Source organism: Trachemys scripta, chromosome 4, assembly GCF_013100865.1.
Source record: "Trachemys scripta elegans isolate TJP31775 chromosome 4, CAS_Tse_1.0, whole genome shotgun sequence".
Taxonomy (NCBI): Eukaryota; Metazoa; Chordata; order Testudines; family Emydidae; genus Trachemys; species Trachemys scripta.
In genome coordinates this window covers 46513596-46531769 of record NC_048301.1, presented here as the reverse complement: position 1 = coordinate 46531769, position 18174 = coordinate 46513596, and the positions used below count along the sequence as shown (strand labels likewise).

At 44.2% G+C, this 18174-nt stretch overlaps 1 protein-coding gene across 1 annotated transcript in view; it reads right to left on the bottom strand.

The window, feature by feature from the left end:
- Positions 1 to 18174, bottom strand: part of BAZ1A (bromodomain adjacent to zinc finger domain 1A) — a gene marked incomplete in the record, with an annotated part of 107828 nt that overhangs the window by 62722 nt on the left and 26932 nt on the right. The window contains 3 exon segments of the mRNA XM_034768643.1: positions 4324 to 4411; positions 5726 to 5827; positions 16593 to 16736. Coding sequence (XP_034624534.1) covers positions 4324 to 4411; positions 5726 to 5827; positions 16593 to 16736 — 334 coding nt within the window.

The following is an 18174-nucleotide window of genomic DNA, read 5'->3' as shown; positions in this document are numbered from 1 at the left end:
CTCTACTGCCCTGTCCTCAGGTGACCAACCATCCCTACCCCGTACATTCCTTTGCAAATTTGAAAGTCTCCTTCCTGTTTACTCGGTGATGTGTGCAGTGGTCTCAATGCATCTTTCCAAATGGCCATGCCTGCTCCATGCACCAGGCGATCCCCTGGTTGGAGCGATACCGAGCTGCTGGACCTCATTGGCATTTGGGGAGAGAAGGCTGTGCAGTCCTAGCTGCGCTCCAGCTGTAGGAATTATGATACCTATGGACAGATTTCATGATGCATGATAGAAAGGGGCTATGATTGGGTCACATTGCAGTGTAGGGTAAAAGTGAAGGAGCTGCGGTGCTGCGCCCACAAGCTGCCGGTTCTACAAAGAGCTGGACGCGATACTCAGTGACAACCCCACCTCCACTGCGAAGGCCCCTGTGGATACTTTGTTGGCTCACATGCCAGTCGAGAGTGGACCGAGCCAGGAGGAGGAAATCTCGGATGAAGAGGGGGAGGGAGAACCAGAGGCAGAGGATGACTTGGGTGGCCAGAGATGCATGCAGTCAGGAGCTCTTTTCTACCCTGGAGGAGTCTAGCCAGTCACAGCATTCGGATCTTGGCAAAGTGCAAACAGAAGAGGAGGCCACTGGTAAGTGGATCTGATTTTGGGAATTGCTTAAGTGAGTTGTAGGGGGCAGGAGGGTTGTGGAAAGCAGGCTTATCTCCCACCACATGGTTAGTCTGAGCAGCGGAACAGGCTGTTGATAGACTCCCTCACTTCATGGGAATCTCCCTCAGAGATCTCCAGGAAACTCTCATGTAGATACTGGGCAATCTGCTGCCACAGGTTCCTCGGCAGAGCTGCTTTGTTTCTTGTCCCATTAATGGTAACTTTCCTGTGCCACTTTGCCGTCATGGGGGGGAGGAGACAGACAGACAACATTGCTGAACACAGACTAGCCCGCATAGTGGCCAGGGCAGAAGCCGCAGGCTTGGAGAAGATCCTCCCTTGATTCCCTGCTCACCCTCAGCAGCAAGATATCTACCATAATGATCACATCCTGTGGAAAGTGTGGGGACAGGAATGATTATCAACCTCCTCCCCCCCCCCCGCCCCTCCCTACAGTGTTGGCTCTCCCCAAGAGCCACGTGCCCTGTGTACAGCAGGGTCCGGGAAGAGTGATTTACACTGCCCCTGCAGCTACTCACCATTTTGGGAATCTTGTGGCTCATGTGTGCTTGCCTGGGGTCAGCCAGTTAGTGACAGGTGTTTGAGTACTGGCTGTGTTTTAAAGCACTAAATCAGTGTTGTTTGTGTTGCAAACAATACTGCTTCTGTAAAATATTGCATTTAAACTTCACAGAGATGACCTTTGGAGCCCAGCCTCCCTCTTTGTTATCAGCGGCTGAATGGCTGCGCAGAATTAGAAAGCAGCCAAGGAGGACTTTCTCCGTGAGGTTATGATGCACTCTGCCACCAAGAAACAGGAATTGAAGGAGTGGCGGGACAGTGAGAAGAGGGACCGAAAGGAGAATGTGACAATAGAAAGAAGCCACGGAGGGGATCTAAATGTTATGGAGCACCAAGTGGACACACTCCAGGCAATACTAGCACTGTAAACCGAGCAGCTCTGCGCCCGCCCTCCCCTGCAGCTGCTGTTGCCAAACTCTTTCCCATGCACCCCACACACACCACCAACATACTGTTATCAACCTCCTGGCTGCACTCTCTACCCGCAGCATTCCACTCCTCCCTCCTCACAGTCCAGCACTGTGGACTCCCACTACCCACTGCACTCAACACCCATCCATCTGCAGTTTGGCCCTGCTGAAGTACAGCACCAGCTGCACTGTACTCCAAAGGAGAAGGTTGGGTATGATCCCTGGACATACATAAATCTGTAGCTCTCCTGGAACCCCTCCTCCTCTTGAGACCTTCCCCCATACCCCTTTCCTGCTGATGAATGTTTTCGTTTGACTCTCTCCTCTGGTTGCCGTCTTTTAATAAAAGAATTGCGTTGGTTTGAAAGCAATCTTTATTCTATAAGTGAAAGCAAAAAGAGCACTGCAAAGCAACATACAATAATGTTAGGCCCCCTTCTTGCCTCATGTGCACCAATCACCTCCTAGCATTACAAGCACTGCAATCCCGAGCACAGCAATAAATATTAGTGACTTTCAGCATCAAATTGCTGCCTCAAGGCATCCCTGATCCTTATGGCCCCGCGCTGCCCCCGTTTAGTAGCCCTGGTCTCTGGCTGTTCAAACTTAGCCTCCAGGCGCTGAGCCTCTGCGGTCCAGCCCTGAGTGAAGCTTTCACCCTTCCCTTCACAAATATTATGGAGAGTACAGCACGCAGCTATAAGCATAGGAATATTGTCATCAGTAATATCCAGCTTCCCATACAGGCATCGCCAGCAAGCTTTTAAACAGCCAAATGCACACTCAACAGTCATTCTGCACTTGCTCAGCCTGTTGTTGCACTGCTCCTTGCTGCTGTCAAGTTGCCTTGTGTATGGCTTCATAAGCCACAGCATTAAGGGGTAGGCGGGGTCTCCCAGGATCACAATGGGCATTTCGACTTCCCCTAAGGTGATCTTCTGGTCCGGGAAGATAGTCCCTGCTTGCAACTTCTTGAACAGGCCAGTGTTCCAAAAGATGCATGCATCATGCACCTTTCCGGACTAGCCTGCGTTAATGTCTGTGAAACGCCCATGGTTATCCACAAGCACCTGGAGAACCACTGAGAAATACCCCCTTCCGATTAATGTACTCCGTGGCTAGGTGGTCTGGTGCCAGAATTGGAATGTGCGTGCCATCTATCGCCCCTCCACAGTTAAGGAAGCCCATTTGTGCAAAGCCATCCACAATGTCACACACATTGCCTAGAGTCATGGTCTTTCGGAGCAGGATGCGATTAATGAGTCCCACGGTCAACTTTCCCACTCCCAGACTGCTACCGATCAGTTGCTAAGCAGTTCGAGTAGCCAGCTTCCACAGTGCAATCACCATGTGCTTCTCCAGCGACAGGGCAGCTCTCATTCTCGTGTCCTTGTGCCGCAGGGCTGGGGCGAGCTCAACACACAGTCCAATGAATGTGGCTTTCCTCATGCGAAAGTTCTGCAGCCACTGCTTGTCATCCCAGATGTGAATCACGATATGATCCCACCACTCAGTGCTTGTTTCCCAAACCCAAGAGCAGTGTTCCACTGTGGTCAGCACCTCCATGAATCCCACAAGCAATCTTGTGTCACAGCTACTACACGGGGCGAGATCAATGGCAAACTCCTCTTGCCTTTGTAGTTTAAGGTCAAAGTGTTGACCAGTATGCTGCTCGCTCTGACCAGCAGTTTGAGATCCATTCCTGCAGACCAAAGAGGCAGGGCATGCAGTACACAAATCGTTGAAAGATGGCGCCAAATGCAGACAGAAGCACAGGGATTCCTGGGATGCGAAGCAATGCATCATGGGGCTTTGGGACAGGACCCAGGATGCCCCACGACCCCCTCCACCTTCCCACAAGTCTTAGCGGCAAAAGAGAGAGGTGCTCTGTGGGATAGCTGCCCAGAGTGCACTGCTCCAAATAGCGCTGCAAGTGCCGCAAATGTGAACACACTACTGCGCAGGCAGCTGTCAGTGTGACCACAAAACAGCGGTTTTCCTTCTGCGCTCTCTGAATGGCACTGTAACTTTGCCAGTGTAGACATGACCTCACTCGAGCGAGGTTATTTCAAGTAGGATAACGCAAGCGTATTAACTTGAACTGTTGCAGTAAAGACGAGCCCTGGATCATTTTATCTGCAGAGAGACATGATTACAGTAGAGCAGGGGTTCTCAAACTGGGGGTCGGGACCCCTCAGGGAGTCACAAGGTCATTACATGGGGGGGGGGGGGGAACACCAGCTGTCAGCCTCCAACCCAAACCCCGCCTGCCTCCCGCATTTATAATGGTATTTAATATATTAAAAAGTGTTTAATTTATATGGGGGGGGGGGGGCGGGCTGCACTCAGAGGCTTGCGATGTGAAAGGGGTCGCCAGCAAAAACAAGTTTGAGACCCACTGCAATAGAGTGACACTAGCTTATTGTGCCATGTCTTACTCACTGAATTTTGTATAGCTTAAGGAACACACCAGATGTATAGTTTGGCTGATGAAAGCAGAAAACCTACTAAAATTTTCACCTATTTATAATAAATAAATAATACTTTATAATGAGAGCAGCTAACTTTCTTTTCAGTAAAAAGTCTAAGAGGAGGAAATATGTGAGATCATATAATCATATTTCTAGATGATAATGCTCTCTCTCTCTCTCTTCTACAAACAAGTTAACCACTTATTTACCTTAGTTCTAATGACTCCATCATGTGGTTCACAGTGTTGCTTCAAAAAAAGTTTAAGTCTATCACGAGAAAAGAGATGTTTCCTCCGGCTATGGTGTGTTTAAAACAAAACAAAACACAAAAACCACAACATTACCAACTAAAGTCAATCTACATTCACTTATAACTAATGTAAATTTACAGATCACACTTCAGATAAGAACACAGAAACAGTGTGTCATATGATTTCTGCCTTCTGTTATTTTCTCAGTAAAGTTTTAATTTAGTATTTTCTTAGACAACTATTGTTCTCAACAACCTTAATGAGAATCAAGATTTCCACATAAAAAAAGTTTAATTACTGTACCCAAATATTATTTTAGATATCCAAACTTTGACTTTTGTTTTAAAGCCAGGGAAATCCTATCACTTAAAATGTGTGTCTATATAGAGAGTAAGAGATTTCATACAATTGTTTTATATATATATAAAAAACACACACACAAAAAACATTTCTGTATCACTGACTCTGTAGATCTCCCAATATTAAACAAAAACAATAATATGAGTTATTTGTTCTGCAATGGCATCTAAAGGTCCCATCCGAGACGGGGGCCCCATTGTGCTAGGCACTATAAACTCTCATCAACAAGAGACGCCTTCCCTGAAGATTTATTTACCATCTAAATAGACAAGAGAGACAGTGAGATAAAAGAAATATTAGTATTCTTATTTCACAGATGGGGAAAGTGAGGTACAAAGGTCCTAATTCAGAAAAGCATTTGAATTATGTGTTTAAGTCAATCCTTTAAAATTAAGCCTGTGCTTAAGTGTTTGCTGAACAGAGAGAGACTACTGCATCAGAGACAAAGAGACTAAATGACTTGCCCAATGTCACAAGAAGTCTGTGACACAACTGGCAATTGAACCCAGATGTCTCAAGTGACAGCCCAGTGATTTAGCCACAAAATCATTCCTTCCATTCTTAAGCCAGTGTATTCTTTTTCTTATTGCACCTATTTCTGATGCTACTAGAGACTGATTACAGTACAAATAATTTAGTTCCAGAATAAGTCTGTGTTAATACATCAAATACCCACTAAAATCACTCAGATCACACACTATGGAAGTTGATGCACGATTTACTCTTTAAAAAAGAAAAAAATATTTTATTTAAAAAAAAAACAACTTATCACAGTTTGTTAGAATGAGATTATTAAAAACCTTCAATTTTAAAGAGCAACAATTACATCCTGTCAAAATGTCAATCACTTAAAAACGATTGCAGAACTCAGCTCCCCAGTTTCAAACTATTTAAAGTCAATATAGCTAAAATGTACACAGTTTACACTACAAATACTACAGAAGACCTGTGCAATTCTAATTTACATACAAGGACAATATGACAAAACAGTAATTTTTACCTTATCTGAGATGCTTTTACAGTAACAGATTCATATAGTTCTTTTTTAATAGGCTGGACTTTGTACTTGAACAAGGAGGGATCAATTAATGCTTTTTTCTTCCTAAAAAGTAAAATAAAATGAAGTATTTTTAATACAAAAATCACATTGAAGATCCATGTTCCAAAATCTGTTTAGAAAAATAATTATATTTATCAAGAGAACATGCCTCTGGAAAGTACATTAGCACATACAGTGGCACCCATAACTTCCACTGATGCCAATCAACTCACTGACTTCTAAACAAAATAATAAAAATGCCATATACATGTGTACTTGCATTTAGTTTTAAAATCAGACAGAACAAGATCAATTATAAAATATTTCTTTATTTGACTAAGTCCATACGCCAAAGTTCATGCTGTTACCATCAGCTACTGGCATGGATCAAGCAAAGGAGAGGAAAACAGCCATACTGCTGTAATAACTAAAATGCAACACTTTAAAGGACCAGTGTAGGAGGATGAATACTCTAGCTGACAACATTTTGAAAGGAAGAGACTTCACAAGACAATGCATTACTTCCTAACTTTTTGTCAATCAATTTTTCCAAAAAGATAGTCATGATAGCATACACTGTCCAAGAATCACCTTTTATGACAAATTAGTACAGTAGATTCAGCATATTTTCTTTACGAAGGCTTACGTATTTTTCCATCACCAGGGATCCTAGAAATCAGTTTCCCATGGAAAACTGTGGAATTTTTGTTTTACAGAGAATCTTTGGTTTTTACATTTTGTGACAAAATAAAACCATATATTAACTAAATTTTACTGAAAGTACCAGTGTCATTTATTCAATGTGCACAACCTCCCCCTCTTCTGATTGATTTTTGAATGCACTTTAAATTAACAGTGGAACCGCATTTATCCAATCTAATTGTGACCAGGGCCAGATTGGATAATCAAATATTGGGAGAATCAGCAAAGAGCTTTCTATCTCTTATTTTAAGATGAGGGGAGGGGCTCGGGCACGCAACTCCAAGCAGCGCTGACAGTCGGAGCCCCTGCCACTCAGAGGCTGACTGCCCGAGCCCAGCCCTGTTAGCCTCAGGAGGCTGGTGGTTTGATTAATATGGAAAGCTAGATAATGCAGGCTCGGAAAAACAGGGTTCTAGTGTATATCAATAAAACCGTGTTCAACTGATACCTATATATATTGTGGCTAGGGAAACTAAAGTTCAGCGTTTCATTTCAATCGTGGAAAAATACAGAATTTTATGAGGTTTTTTATTTGACAAAATTTTGGTTCATCACGGAAAACTAGGATCCCTGTTCATCACCAAGATGAAGATGCTTTCGTACGCCTGTGTTTGTGAGGCTAAGCATCACTAAAACACATTTAAGTCAATATTTTAACACTCTGATTAAAAATTAGATATTCTGTGCTTTAAACAGAATGATAATGGTACTATTTATATACAAAAAACATACAACAGTGAAACTAAGTGGTGTGAAGTTATGATTTTATTTTGTTTCAACTATCTTGTGTTTTATTATTAAATAATAATACTAAACTTTCACATAGTGCTTTTCATCCATAATTTCAAAGAGCTACTGCTTTAGCAGGCACAGGACTGGACAATTCAAAATTAATATTGGATCTGGATGGGAATATAAATTACATGGAAGGACTGGTATCTTTTTGGCAATACACTGTAATGCTATTCAGTCCTTGTAGAATTCATAAAATGCTTGAAGACGGACTATTGCCCATTGTAGCTTGCGTTTCTTTTACCATTCTTGAAACTATTTTTTATTCCTAGAAGGACACATCCAAGAGATTTTTGGAATCGTATATAAGTGTTACACAGATATGAGATTTGCCTCAGCGTTCTGATTCACGCAGGTCTGCACAGTATAAAGATGGTGAATATATACAAGATACAGATGCACCATTGGACAAATCTAACAAAAAAAATCCAAACTGATGAACAGCCCTATAAGATGGAGCCAGTGTCCTCTGAAAATGAGAAACAAGGGTCTATTACCCAGATTTAGAGGATGGATCTCTTTTTAGAACAAAAATCATTCCTTGTTAAGCAACTTTTTTCTGAAGGAGTTGCTTATAATGGTCAAATAATTTCCCAGCTGGTAAAGTCTTAAATCCAGATTGTTTCTTGAGAATTTTGTTTAATTTAAATATACACACCCCTATCTCAAAGGAGGTATTAGCCTTACTCATGACACCGTATCTGTCGGACTTGTGTGAACTAGCACTCTTATCCAAATTCTTGGAAATGCATAATATCTGTTAAAGCATGGAGGTTTGAAACTATTAAAGTCATTCAGACCCTACTCTCAAATAAAAAATCTGGTAATCAAAAAACCTATCAAACCAAATCACTTACATCTAGACTGCTATGGCTAATTAAGAAGTCAATAAACTCCCAATTTAAACAAGATTTTTAAAAGTACTAACATTTTATTGATATATTGTTTGAATTGTATTAAATATAGTTTAGTCAGGATAGCACTAAAGGACCCTTTCGTTTTCTTTTGATTGTATGAAGATAATTTTGGAGAGAGTGAGTTTACTAAGATTGGATGTGTCACATCTTGAAGACTTTCATATAAGATCAGGTCTTCCACACTTAGATTAATCTTCTAGAATCTGAAGATAAGAAAACTAAAACAACATCAGAGTGTTACCTACATATGAATTATAAACAGGCTAATTTCCCCACCATACATCATATTTGCTGCCATTCATTCAGATGGGTTCAAGTAAATGGGAACCTTCTCAGTCTAACATCCGGTAGAAAACCAAATCAATCAGAATAAGCAGCATTAAGAGTGTTTTCTAAACTCCTTTATCCATTTTAAATAGGTTCACAGTCCCAACACCCAATGTAACTGAAAACTAGAGTAAAGGAATAGTTTTCCCCCATATGACACTGAAACTTTTGTAACCCTGACCCATATCGGGGAACTGGGACAAGGAAATAAAGACCAATCTCACAAATTTATTCCACCAACATATATATTGGTGTGAACAGGCTGAGTCCCTATCCAGTCCTCAACAGATCATAAAGATCCTGAGCTAGTTTTCAAACTTACCCCCTTCTGGTGTCCAGCTTTAGTAGGAACTCAGAAACAATAAAAACATAAACTCTTAGCATTAGCTTCCTCTTCAAGTGTAGGTGTTCTTAGGGTTTTCCTCTCAAATATCCTCAATCCTAGGCTTCCTCTAGTCCAAAGAAACACCTCCTTTAGATCCTGTCTGGAGTTAATGAGGCACACCTGCTAGCATAAATTAGCAGTAATTACCCTAAATCCTAAAGCAGGGTTTTGGCACCTGACTCTAGGATGACTCAACAGAAGCCCTGCATTCTTATAAAAGGGCTCAACGAGGTGCTATCCAGTTAGAATTTGCAGATCTTATTGTATTGCAAAATCTTTACTAGAGAAGAAGAGAAGAAGTTAGGGTTATTACTTTGTTACACATGGAAGAGTTCTGAACTTTGAGTGTTATTGTATTATTCTGCCATTTAAGTCAAAATAATAATACTTTGATTTTATAGAACACCTTATCAACATGAAATAAGCCTTGTAACATCCATGTTGAGGTATGTATTACTATCTCCAATTTACAACTGTGAAGAATCTGTGTAGAGTCAGGGAAAAAATAAAAAACAGATCTTCTGATTCCTAATACTGCGCTGAAAGCAAAAAAATAAAATAAAGGTCCTCTCCTGCTAAGCTGGTAGGTTAAGATTCACTTGCCTATCCAGAGTACATACAAGGTCCTCTTCACAGCATATTCTAGAAAGGCTGTTGGGGCCAGATTCCTAGTTAGGTGGCAGACAAAAAAGGGCACCAGCCATTTATGCAGGCAACAGGCTAAAATTTTAGCCATTGACAGACTACACTGCAGCCTTGTGGCCTGCTAGCAGGTTCAGGGCAGGAAGAATTCCACCCACCAAGATTCCAAACCCTTATGCCCCACACAAAGCCAAATTACTTTATGAGGTGAAGACATGAATTTCTCCCCCAGTGCAGAGCCTGGTTATCCATCCATGGACATCTGCACAGCAAGGTTTAAACTTGTGTAACCTACTGGCAATGCTTTCAAGCTTATGTGATAAGAATACCTAACATCATACCTACCAAGAATGCACTGAAACTTTGCTACTCCTGTAAAGGTTTCCAAAAGTGGATACTTCACTGAATGTGTATAGTTCAGATGAAACAACATATTAGGAGCTCTTTCCAAGGTAACTATTACTACTGGAGGAATTCTGCAGCACTGTGCACTGCAGAATTTGCGCAGAAATTGACATTATGAACAGAATTTCCTTTCCTCCCACAGAAATAGGCTACAGTCCTGCTGGCCACAACTAGAGATCGCTGGACCCAGCAGAGCCCAGCTCACAAGTAGAAGACACTGCCGGGGAAGGGCGAGGGGGAGGGAGCTGGAGTGTTCCCAGCAGCTGCGGTACCCAGCATGCCCTGAAGGAAGAAGGCAGCATGCAGGAAACTCCACCCAAGCATCAGGGGACCCAGCATCACGCTATTTCTCCGTCTGGATCCTGGGCTCCAGTGTTCCCTCTAATTTTTATGTCCCTGTGCGGAATGAATTTTGTTATGTGCACCAATATGGAGGTGATGTGTTACACATCACTTTCATATTGGTGCACATAACAAAATTCATGTGGTGGGGGTGGGGTCGAGGGGTTCGGAGTGTGGGAGGGGGCTCAGGGCTGAGGCAGAAGGTTTGGGAATGGAGGGAGGCTCTAACTGGGGGTGTGGGCTCTGGGGTGGGGCTGGGATGAGCGGTTTGGGGTGCAGGCTGTCCCGGGGCTGCCGTGGGGAGGGAAGACTCCCCCCGCCCCAACCCTCCCTCACTGCAGCAGCTCAGGGCCAGGTGAGAGGTGCCTCTCCCTGGCTGTGGCAGCTCCAGCGGGCCTGGGCCAGGGGAGGGACATCTCTCCCTGGCAGTTCCGAAGGCCTAGGTTGGGCCGATGGAGGGGCTCCTCTCCCCGGCAGCTACTGGGGGGGCTGGGCTGGAGGAGGTGTGCCTCTCCCCACCAGCCTGTACGGCCCTTGAGAGCCTGCCACGCGGCCACATAGCTTACAGGGAATGTAGCTGGGCTCTGGTGAGGAAGAGGTGTTAGGGTGTGGGCTGGGGGGATGCCCCACAGCTGGGCTATGGTGGAAAAGTGTCTGGGTTGAGGGGGGCCTTCAGCTGGGCTCTGGTGGGGCGGAGATGCAAGTGGTTGGGATGAGGGGGGCCTGCAGCTGGGCTATACAGGATGCAGATGTATGGGCTGTGGGGTGCCCCACAGCTGGGCTCAGTGGGGTAGGGAGTGTGTGCAAGTGTCTGGGATGGGGGGGGGAAACAGCGGGGGGGGGGGGGGGGGGGAGGAGGTGTATTCTTGACCCCATGCTGGGCTCTGATGGGGAGGGGGCAAAGAAACAGGAACTGGGTTGTCCTAGGGGTTCCTTAACTCTCTACTGCTGGGGGAATTTTTTTGTATCTGTATTTTTACAGACATAGCTGCTGATAGGTATTTTGAAATTAATTGAAACTGGCATAATTATATACTGATATTTTGACAAATAAAATATGCAGAATTTTAAAATATCATGTGCATAAATTTTTTTTGGCACAGAATTTCCCCTGGAGTAAACTATCTAGAACAGGGGTAGGCAAACTACGGCCCGCGGGCCACATCCCGCCCATCAGACCTTTTAAATCTGGCCCTCAGCTCCCGCCAGGGAGAGGGGACAGGGGCTCAGGGCTGCCCAGAGGGGGGGGGGGGCAAGTGGGGCAATTTGCCCCAGGCCCCTGGCCCCGCAGGAGCCCCAACGAGAATGTCGGAGTCTCCCCCCCCCGCCTCCGCCTTCCCCCATTCCCCCAGCGCCTCAATGAGCCGCATCCAAGAGCAGCCCTGGACAGCACTGCAGCGGTGAGGCTTGGGCGGGGCCTGAGATCCTCCTGCTTGGAGCCCCGTGGTAAGGAGGCGGGGCTGCGAGCTCCAGCGGGCCGAGCGGCAGAGGATCCTGGACGTGGCTCGCTGAGGCTCTGGGAGAGGTGGGGGTAAGTGACACGGTAAGCCCCTCTGAGCCGGTCTCCCCCCCCCCCCCCCCCCCCCCCCCCCCCCCCCCCCACCCCCCCCCCCCTCCCCCCCCCCCCCCCCCCCCTCTCCCCACAGCCCTGATCCCCAGCTCTGAGCTCAGCCCCTGAGCCGGGCATCCCCGACCCAGAGCCCAGCTCCCCACCCAGCCCTGGGCAACAGTAGCGCCACTCCCAGGCAGCGACAGCCTATTGGCACCAACGATCACAATCACCCAGCGACAGCCCATTATGTAACTGCAAATGTATACGTACCATTAAAGCATTTAATGTTTTTAAATAATGTAGTTTGTGTATTTTCAAATTATTAAAAATTAATTTTTGAATGTATTTCATTGGTTATTTTTTACATTTCCAAATAACATGTAACTATAGCATTTCAACTTTTTTTTAATGGAAGGGGCCCCTGAAATTGCTTTGCCCCAGGCCCCCTGAATCCTCTGGGCGGCCCTGCAGGGGCTTACCCCACTCCACGTGGCTCCCAGGAAGCCGCCGGCATGACCCCCCTCTGGCTCCTACATAGTACACGGAGGTGCGGCCAACCGGCTCTACGCACTGCCCAGTCCACAGGTGCCACCCCCACAGCTCCCATTGGCTGCGGCTCACAGCCAATAGGAGCTGCAGGGGCGGAACCTGCGGACGGGACAGCGTGCGCAGAACCGCCTGGCTGCACCTCCGCGTAGGAGCCGGAGGGGTGACATACTTCCGGGAGCTGCTTGAGGTAAGTGCCGCCTGAAGCCTGCGCTCCTGAGCCCCCTCCCCCTCCAGTCCCCTGTCCCAGCCCTGAGCCCACTCTCACCCTCCAAACCCCTCGATCCCAGCCTGGAGCCTCATCTTATACTTCAAACCCTTCATCCCTGGCCCCACCCCAGAGCTCGCACCCCCAGCCAGAGCCCTCCACCTCCCCACCCCATGTCCCAACAGCCTGCCCCATGCCTGATCGCCTTCTGAACCCTCGGTCCCAGCCTGGAGCACCCTCCTGCAACCCAAACCCATCATACCCGGGCCCACTCCAGAGCCCGAACCCCTGGCCAGAGCCCTCACACACCCCTGTACCCCAACACCCTGCCACAGCCCTTATCCCCCTCCTGCTCTCTGAACCCCTTGGTCCCAGCCTGAAACACCCTCCTGCACCCCATACCCCTCATCCCCAGAACCCAGCCCCCCAACCACCATCCACCCCTACCTCCAATTTTGTGAGCATGTATGGCGGACCATACAATTTCCATACCCCAATGTGGCCCTTGGGCCAAAAAGTTTGCCCACCCCGACCTAGACTTAGAGCTAGGGCTGGACAAACAGCTTAGAAAACTAATTTCAATCTGATCCATGTCATGGAGTCACACTTTTTGGACTAGTTACAGATTCTGCAGTCAAACTACTCCTCTGGTGATAGAGTAACCTTTGGTAACTTTGTTTTTTTAGACAACATGCATCAGTCTTAACAATTAATGAGCAATAACATTTCCTGTAAAAGCAGACAGTGGATATTGACTGCTACCATGTGATGAGGCATAACCTTTTATAACCCTGGCCCAATAATGTTACTGGGACCAGGAAATAAAGACTATTTTCTTACCAGTACTGCAGTTTGTCACACCATCTTTACATTTTCCTCCCTATTCCAACTATGGTTGCTTACTTTTCAACTGAAGCAATGCACATGTAACTGAGAATCAAAAACTAACAAACTGAGCACTTTAACTTCTTCTGCTAAAGAGAATTTTCAATCAAGACTCATTGTTTGATTCCCCCTCCCTCCCCCCAATAATGAATGGTCTGGAAGAAAGGCTACAATAACAATTGTGCTGAGTATACAATTCACTAGTACCCAAGACACATTCAGAAATTACATAAAATCTATCATGGTGAAAAGGTTTTCCACATGACAAAATTAATTCAATGGGACAATTCATAAATTTAAGTACTACTTGTGTAAGTAAGGGTTTAGAGACTCAAGACCACAATACCTACAAACTCATGGCAAGACTGCATACTCAGGTAGGTTCTTTTGGGGACATGGTCAATACTTTTAAACTTTTAATATTTTGGAGTAGCAGATATGGTCTAGTGATGTTATCCAATTTTGCAATTTCTTCTAATTCATAATATTTTAATTTTGTATTTTTAAACTTCTAGTAATGGAAATTGTTTGGTCTTTATGTTTACATCATGCAATGATGATTAGATATGCCACCAATTAAAACAGCTGCAAAGAATAATAAATAATAATAATATTGTTTAATAACAAGCCAAAACAAACCTTTCTATATAGTTAATGAGAAGTTTCTCTCCTCCCCCTCAAAAAAAAAAAAAAAATAGAAATGAAGTGAGGTTATCAACCCTAATCCTGCAGCTGGCTCTGCAACGATGAAAGTTGATGGGGTTGGCTGAACATAAGGGTCTCCCTGCACAGAGCCAGTTGCAGGATTGCAGTCCATATCTGTATTAAATTTAAAGAACCTCCCTTGAATTTCATACTCCTGTAACAGGAAGAATGCACATATTTCAAGATAGAGGGCTTCTCTTTAAATATTCAGACACTCCCTTACATGACACTAGAAACATCATTCAAGAGTAGATAAAATTCCACAGGTTTACCTTCATTATTTGCTTAGTTACATGAGGAGCAACCTTGTTACATACCCTGACATCAACTGAATAATTAATAAACCTGCAACTGACAGCGCAAGGATGAACTGCTGCACCTCTATGTAGCCTAAATAAAGTCAATGGGGTGCTCAGAGCATGAAGAAGCCAGTCTGCACCCAGTCAATTGCAAAATTGTGGTCTAATAATTTGTAACTCCAAAGCACTTTTCTTCCATAGACCTCACAGTGCTTTATACAGAATAGTAAATTATTCTCATTTTACAAGTAGCAGAAGTGAGTCATGTAAACTAAGTTACTTGCCAATATGAAGTTACTCCAAATTAACACCAGTATAACTGAGGCCACAATCTGATCCACTGACTTTGTCCATCGTATAGAAATATCCTTAGTTCTTTCTTGGCCCCACTTTTGGGGCCTTTTGGGTGTAACGGTAAGAGACTTTACAATACTGTAATAAGTTTAGAAGAGAATACACAAAATTTATGGCAATACACAAACATTTTTAAGATACTAATGTACACACATACACTAAGAAAACTGTGGAATAAGGCACTTTGTAAATTAAAAAGATATTAATAGTTACTACAGTTTTTTGAATAGAAGAATAATTCTGCAGATACAATTTCTTTTTCAATTCATAGTCACAATAAGACTAGGTCTCTTCAATGCAGGGACTTGAAAATCTTTGGTTCTTTATTGTCACTGTTTTGAGCGTGGTGCTGGAACAGTGTTTATTAATTCAGTACCACTTATATTTCTAAGTAATAGCAGATTGTGAAAATGAGGAAGCAACTGTATTGTAGTAATAACTATTTCAGACTATTCAAAAGTAATGGCCCTGATCCTGCAATCTATTTAGACAGACCCCTACAACCATCTGAAGCACTACTGAAGTCAATGGGATTCCACACAGGCATAGGGGTCTGCCCACAACAATCAGTTTATAGGACTGTGGTCTAAGTTTGTAGCTCAGCAGCGCCATGGACTGGCAAAATAACTGTAAAGAGGAACCTTGTTTCACACTAGGGAAAATTCTCAAATCTAGCTCACTTTTATATTTTCCTCCATAGTTTTCCTTGCCACATTCTCAGAAACCAGTTCAAGTAAGGGTTTAAGTCAACCCATTTGATCTTCCTACTTGCTCTTATACATAAAATCATAAAACTAAATTTGGAGTCTTTCCTACAGCAGAGGAAAAATATGGCATACTAAATTAAGGGTCCAGAAGGAGCTGGGTAATGAGGATAGGGTTGTTGGGTCAAAAAGGACACCTGGCAGCGTCCAGTCAGATGTACTGACTGGACACCAAAAGTCTGGTTACTGCGGGGATGGGGGCGGGAGGTGCCGGATCATCAACCCGCGCCAGCCCCTGCTCAGCTGGGGCCACCTCCTACCTCCATCTCGTGGGGTGGGGGGAGAGGGAGGCAGTCAGGCTCCGTGTCAGGCTGCAGCTCCGGAGCAGAGGCAGGGCTTTGGGGGAAGAAGCCGATCAGGGGTGGGGTCTCAGGGGGGAAGAAGAGGAGCAGAGGGTCTGGTTGTCAGCAATTAAAAAGCTGGCAATCCTACATGAGGCAGAAGTCTGTTCATCTAATACAAATATCAAAATAAATGCATAAAACAATGGGACATATAGCTTCTGGAAGAGTTCTCTTTTCCGTATTTGCTCTAGAGTGAAATCCCTATTTAAAATACAAACCTTAAATTAGTGTTTGCCATCTTACAAGTATTTTTAGGTTTTGTCCAAAAAAACAAAAAATAAAACTAACATAGAGTTTAAAGTAAGTCTGGTAAAAAGAGCAGAAGTAGAGGAGAGAAGCTCTGAAAACAGACCAAGTGCTACACCATTACCCTCCTACAGACAATGTAATCGGAAATTGATTAATGCTTCTTATGCCTCAATTATTCTCTTTTTTCAATGCTCTCTGGCTAAATACACTTAAATTCCCTATTTTGCAATATATAAGGCACCTGTGAATGTTTAGCCACTCCACTCAGCTGGGTGAATATTCTGACACCATATCCTCTGCACTTTGCTTGAGACAAATCTCCTCATGAAAAGCCCCACTAAATCTGCTTTAGCCTCATTTTCCAAAATTTAAATCAAAATATTTGATACACTTGAAAAATTGTAATTTACCCATTTTGTGCAGAACTGTTGTGTGTTTCTGAATCATCGCTATCACTGATGACGATAGTGTCTTCATCGATACTGTTGATGTGGCCATTGGCCACTCCATTGTGATGCGGTGGAGCTATGACTTCCAAAATCTTACACTGCAGCCTGAAATAAAATAAAGACATTTATAAACATTATCAAAGGATAATGCAAAAAGTTTAAATTTGTTGAATGAATTATTCTAAAAGTACATTTGTAATCCCAGAATAGAAACAGTGGTTATATTTTACATAGGCGTTCCACCTTACCGCATGTGTAAAAGCGACTAATTCACCTCCTTAAATATATACCAACTTGACTAAACAGGGCAGTAAATTATTAGAATTTTCCTAAGTCATACTTGACTTAACTTTGTTTACTTAAATATACTTTTTCAGTTTATTTTGAAATCACTGGTAGTAAGAGCTTTTGTGCTTATTTTATCCAAGTGACAATTAACATCTTTTTAAAATAAAATGATTTTTTCTTTGTTACTTAGAAACGAGACAGAAACCTTCTATGTTTCTTTTCATAGTAATCTAGGAAGAAAGGGAAGGATTTTGTGTTGCCAAAGTATTTATACTAGAAAAGATCATCCTCTAGTATGGTTGATGACCCAAATAAACAAGGCTAAAATGACCATTGTGTATCTAATCTTAATAATGGCCCATTTATCTCCTGACACAAATAAGGCTCCATCTGGTACACATACAAATGACAAACAAAGCAAATCCATTCATTTGCTAGTTATAAAAGAAACAAAATTAAGTGTGTTATTCAAAATCTATAATCAATTGACACTCATTTAATATATTTCATAACCATATAATAAACAATTCTTAGCCACTAACTTGCTCCCTTCCCTGGCACTCCTGGGTGCACATTTTTTAGTTTAATCTCTTAAAGCCATGTCTGCATTATGAAAATTATCCATTGTGGACAATGACTGAAGCTGAACACTGACTGCAAGAGTAGCCAAAGGAAAACGATATTATAACCACCTTCTTAGAGGAACTGAGTATCAGTATTGTTAACGGACATCACAGAATTGCAAAGCACAGAGCTTGAACCAAGCTGTTTTAGCCCCTTTAGACATTTGCATGTGGGGTCACAGACCCAAGATAGGAAATATAAGGTTACCATATTTAACAAATAAAAAAAGAGGACCCTCCACGGGCCCTGGCCCCGCCCATTTCCCACCCCCAGCCCCACCCCAAACCCGCCCCCTCCTCCCTCCCACTCCCAGCCACGCGAAAAGGGCTGCCCGAGCGCTACCGGCTTCACCGTTTGCCAGGCAGCCCCCAGACCCTGCGCCCCCGGCTGGCGCTTCCCCAGCGCAGCTGGAGCCCGGGAGGGGAAGAGTCCAGCCAGGGGCGCAGGGTCTGGAGGCTGCCCGGCAAACTGTGAAGCCGGTAGCGCTCGGGCAGCCCTTTTCGCGTGGCTGGGAGTGGGAGGGAGGAGGGGGCGGGTTTGGGGTGGGGCTGGGGGTGGGAAATGGGCGGGGCCAGGGCCCGTGGAGGGTCCTCTTTTTTTATTTGTTAGATATGGTAACCCTATATTTCCT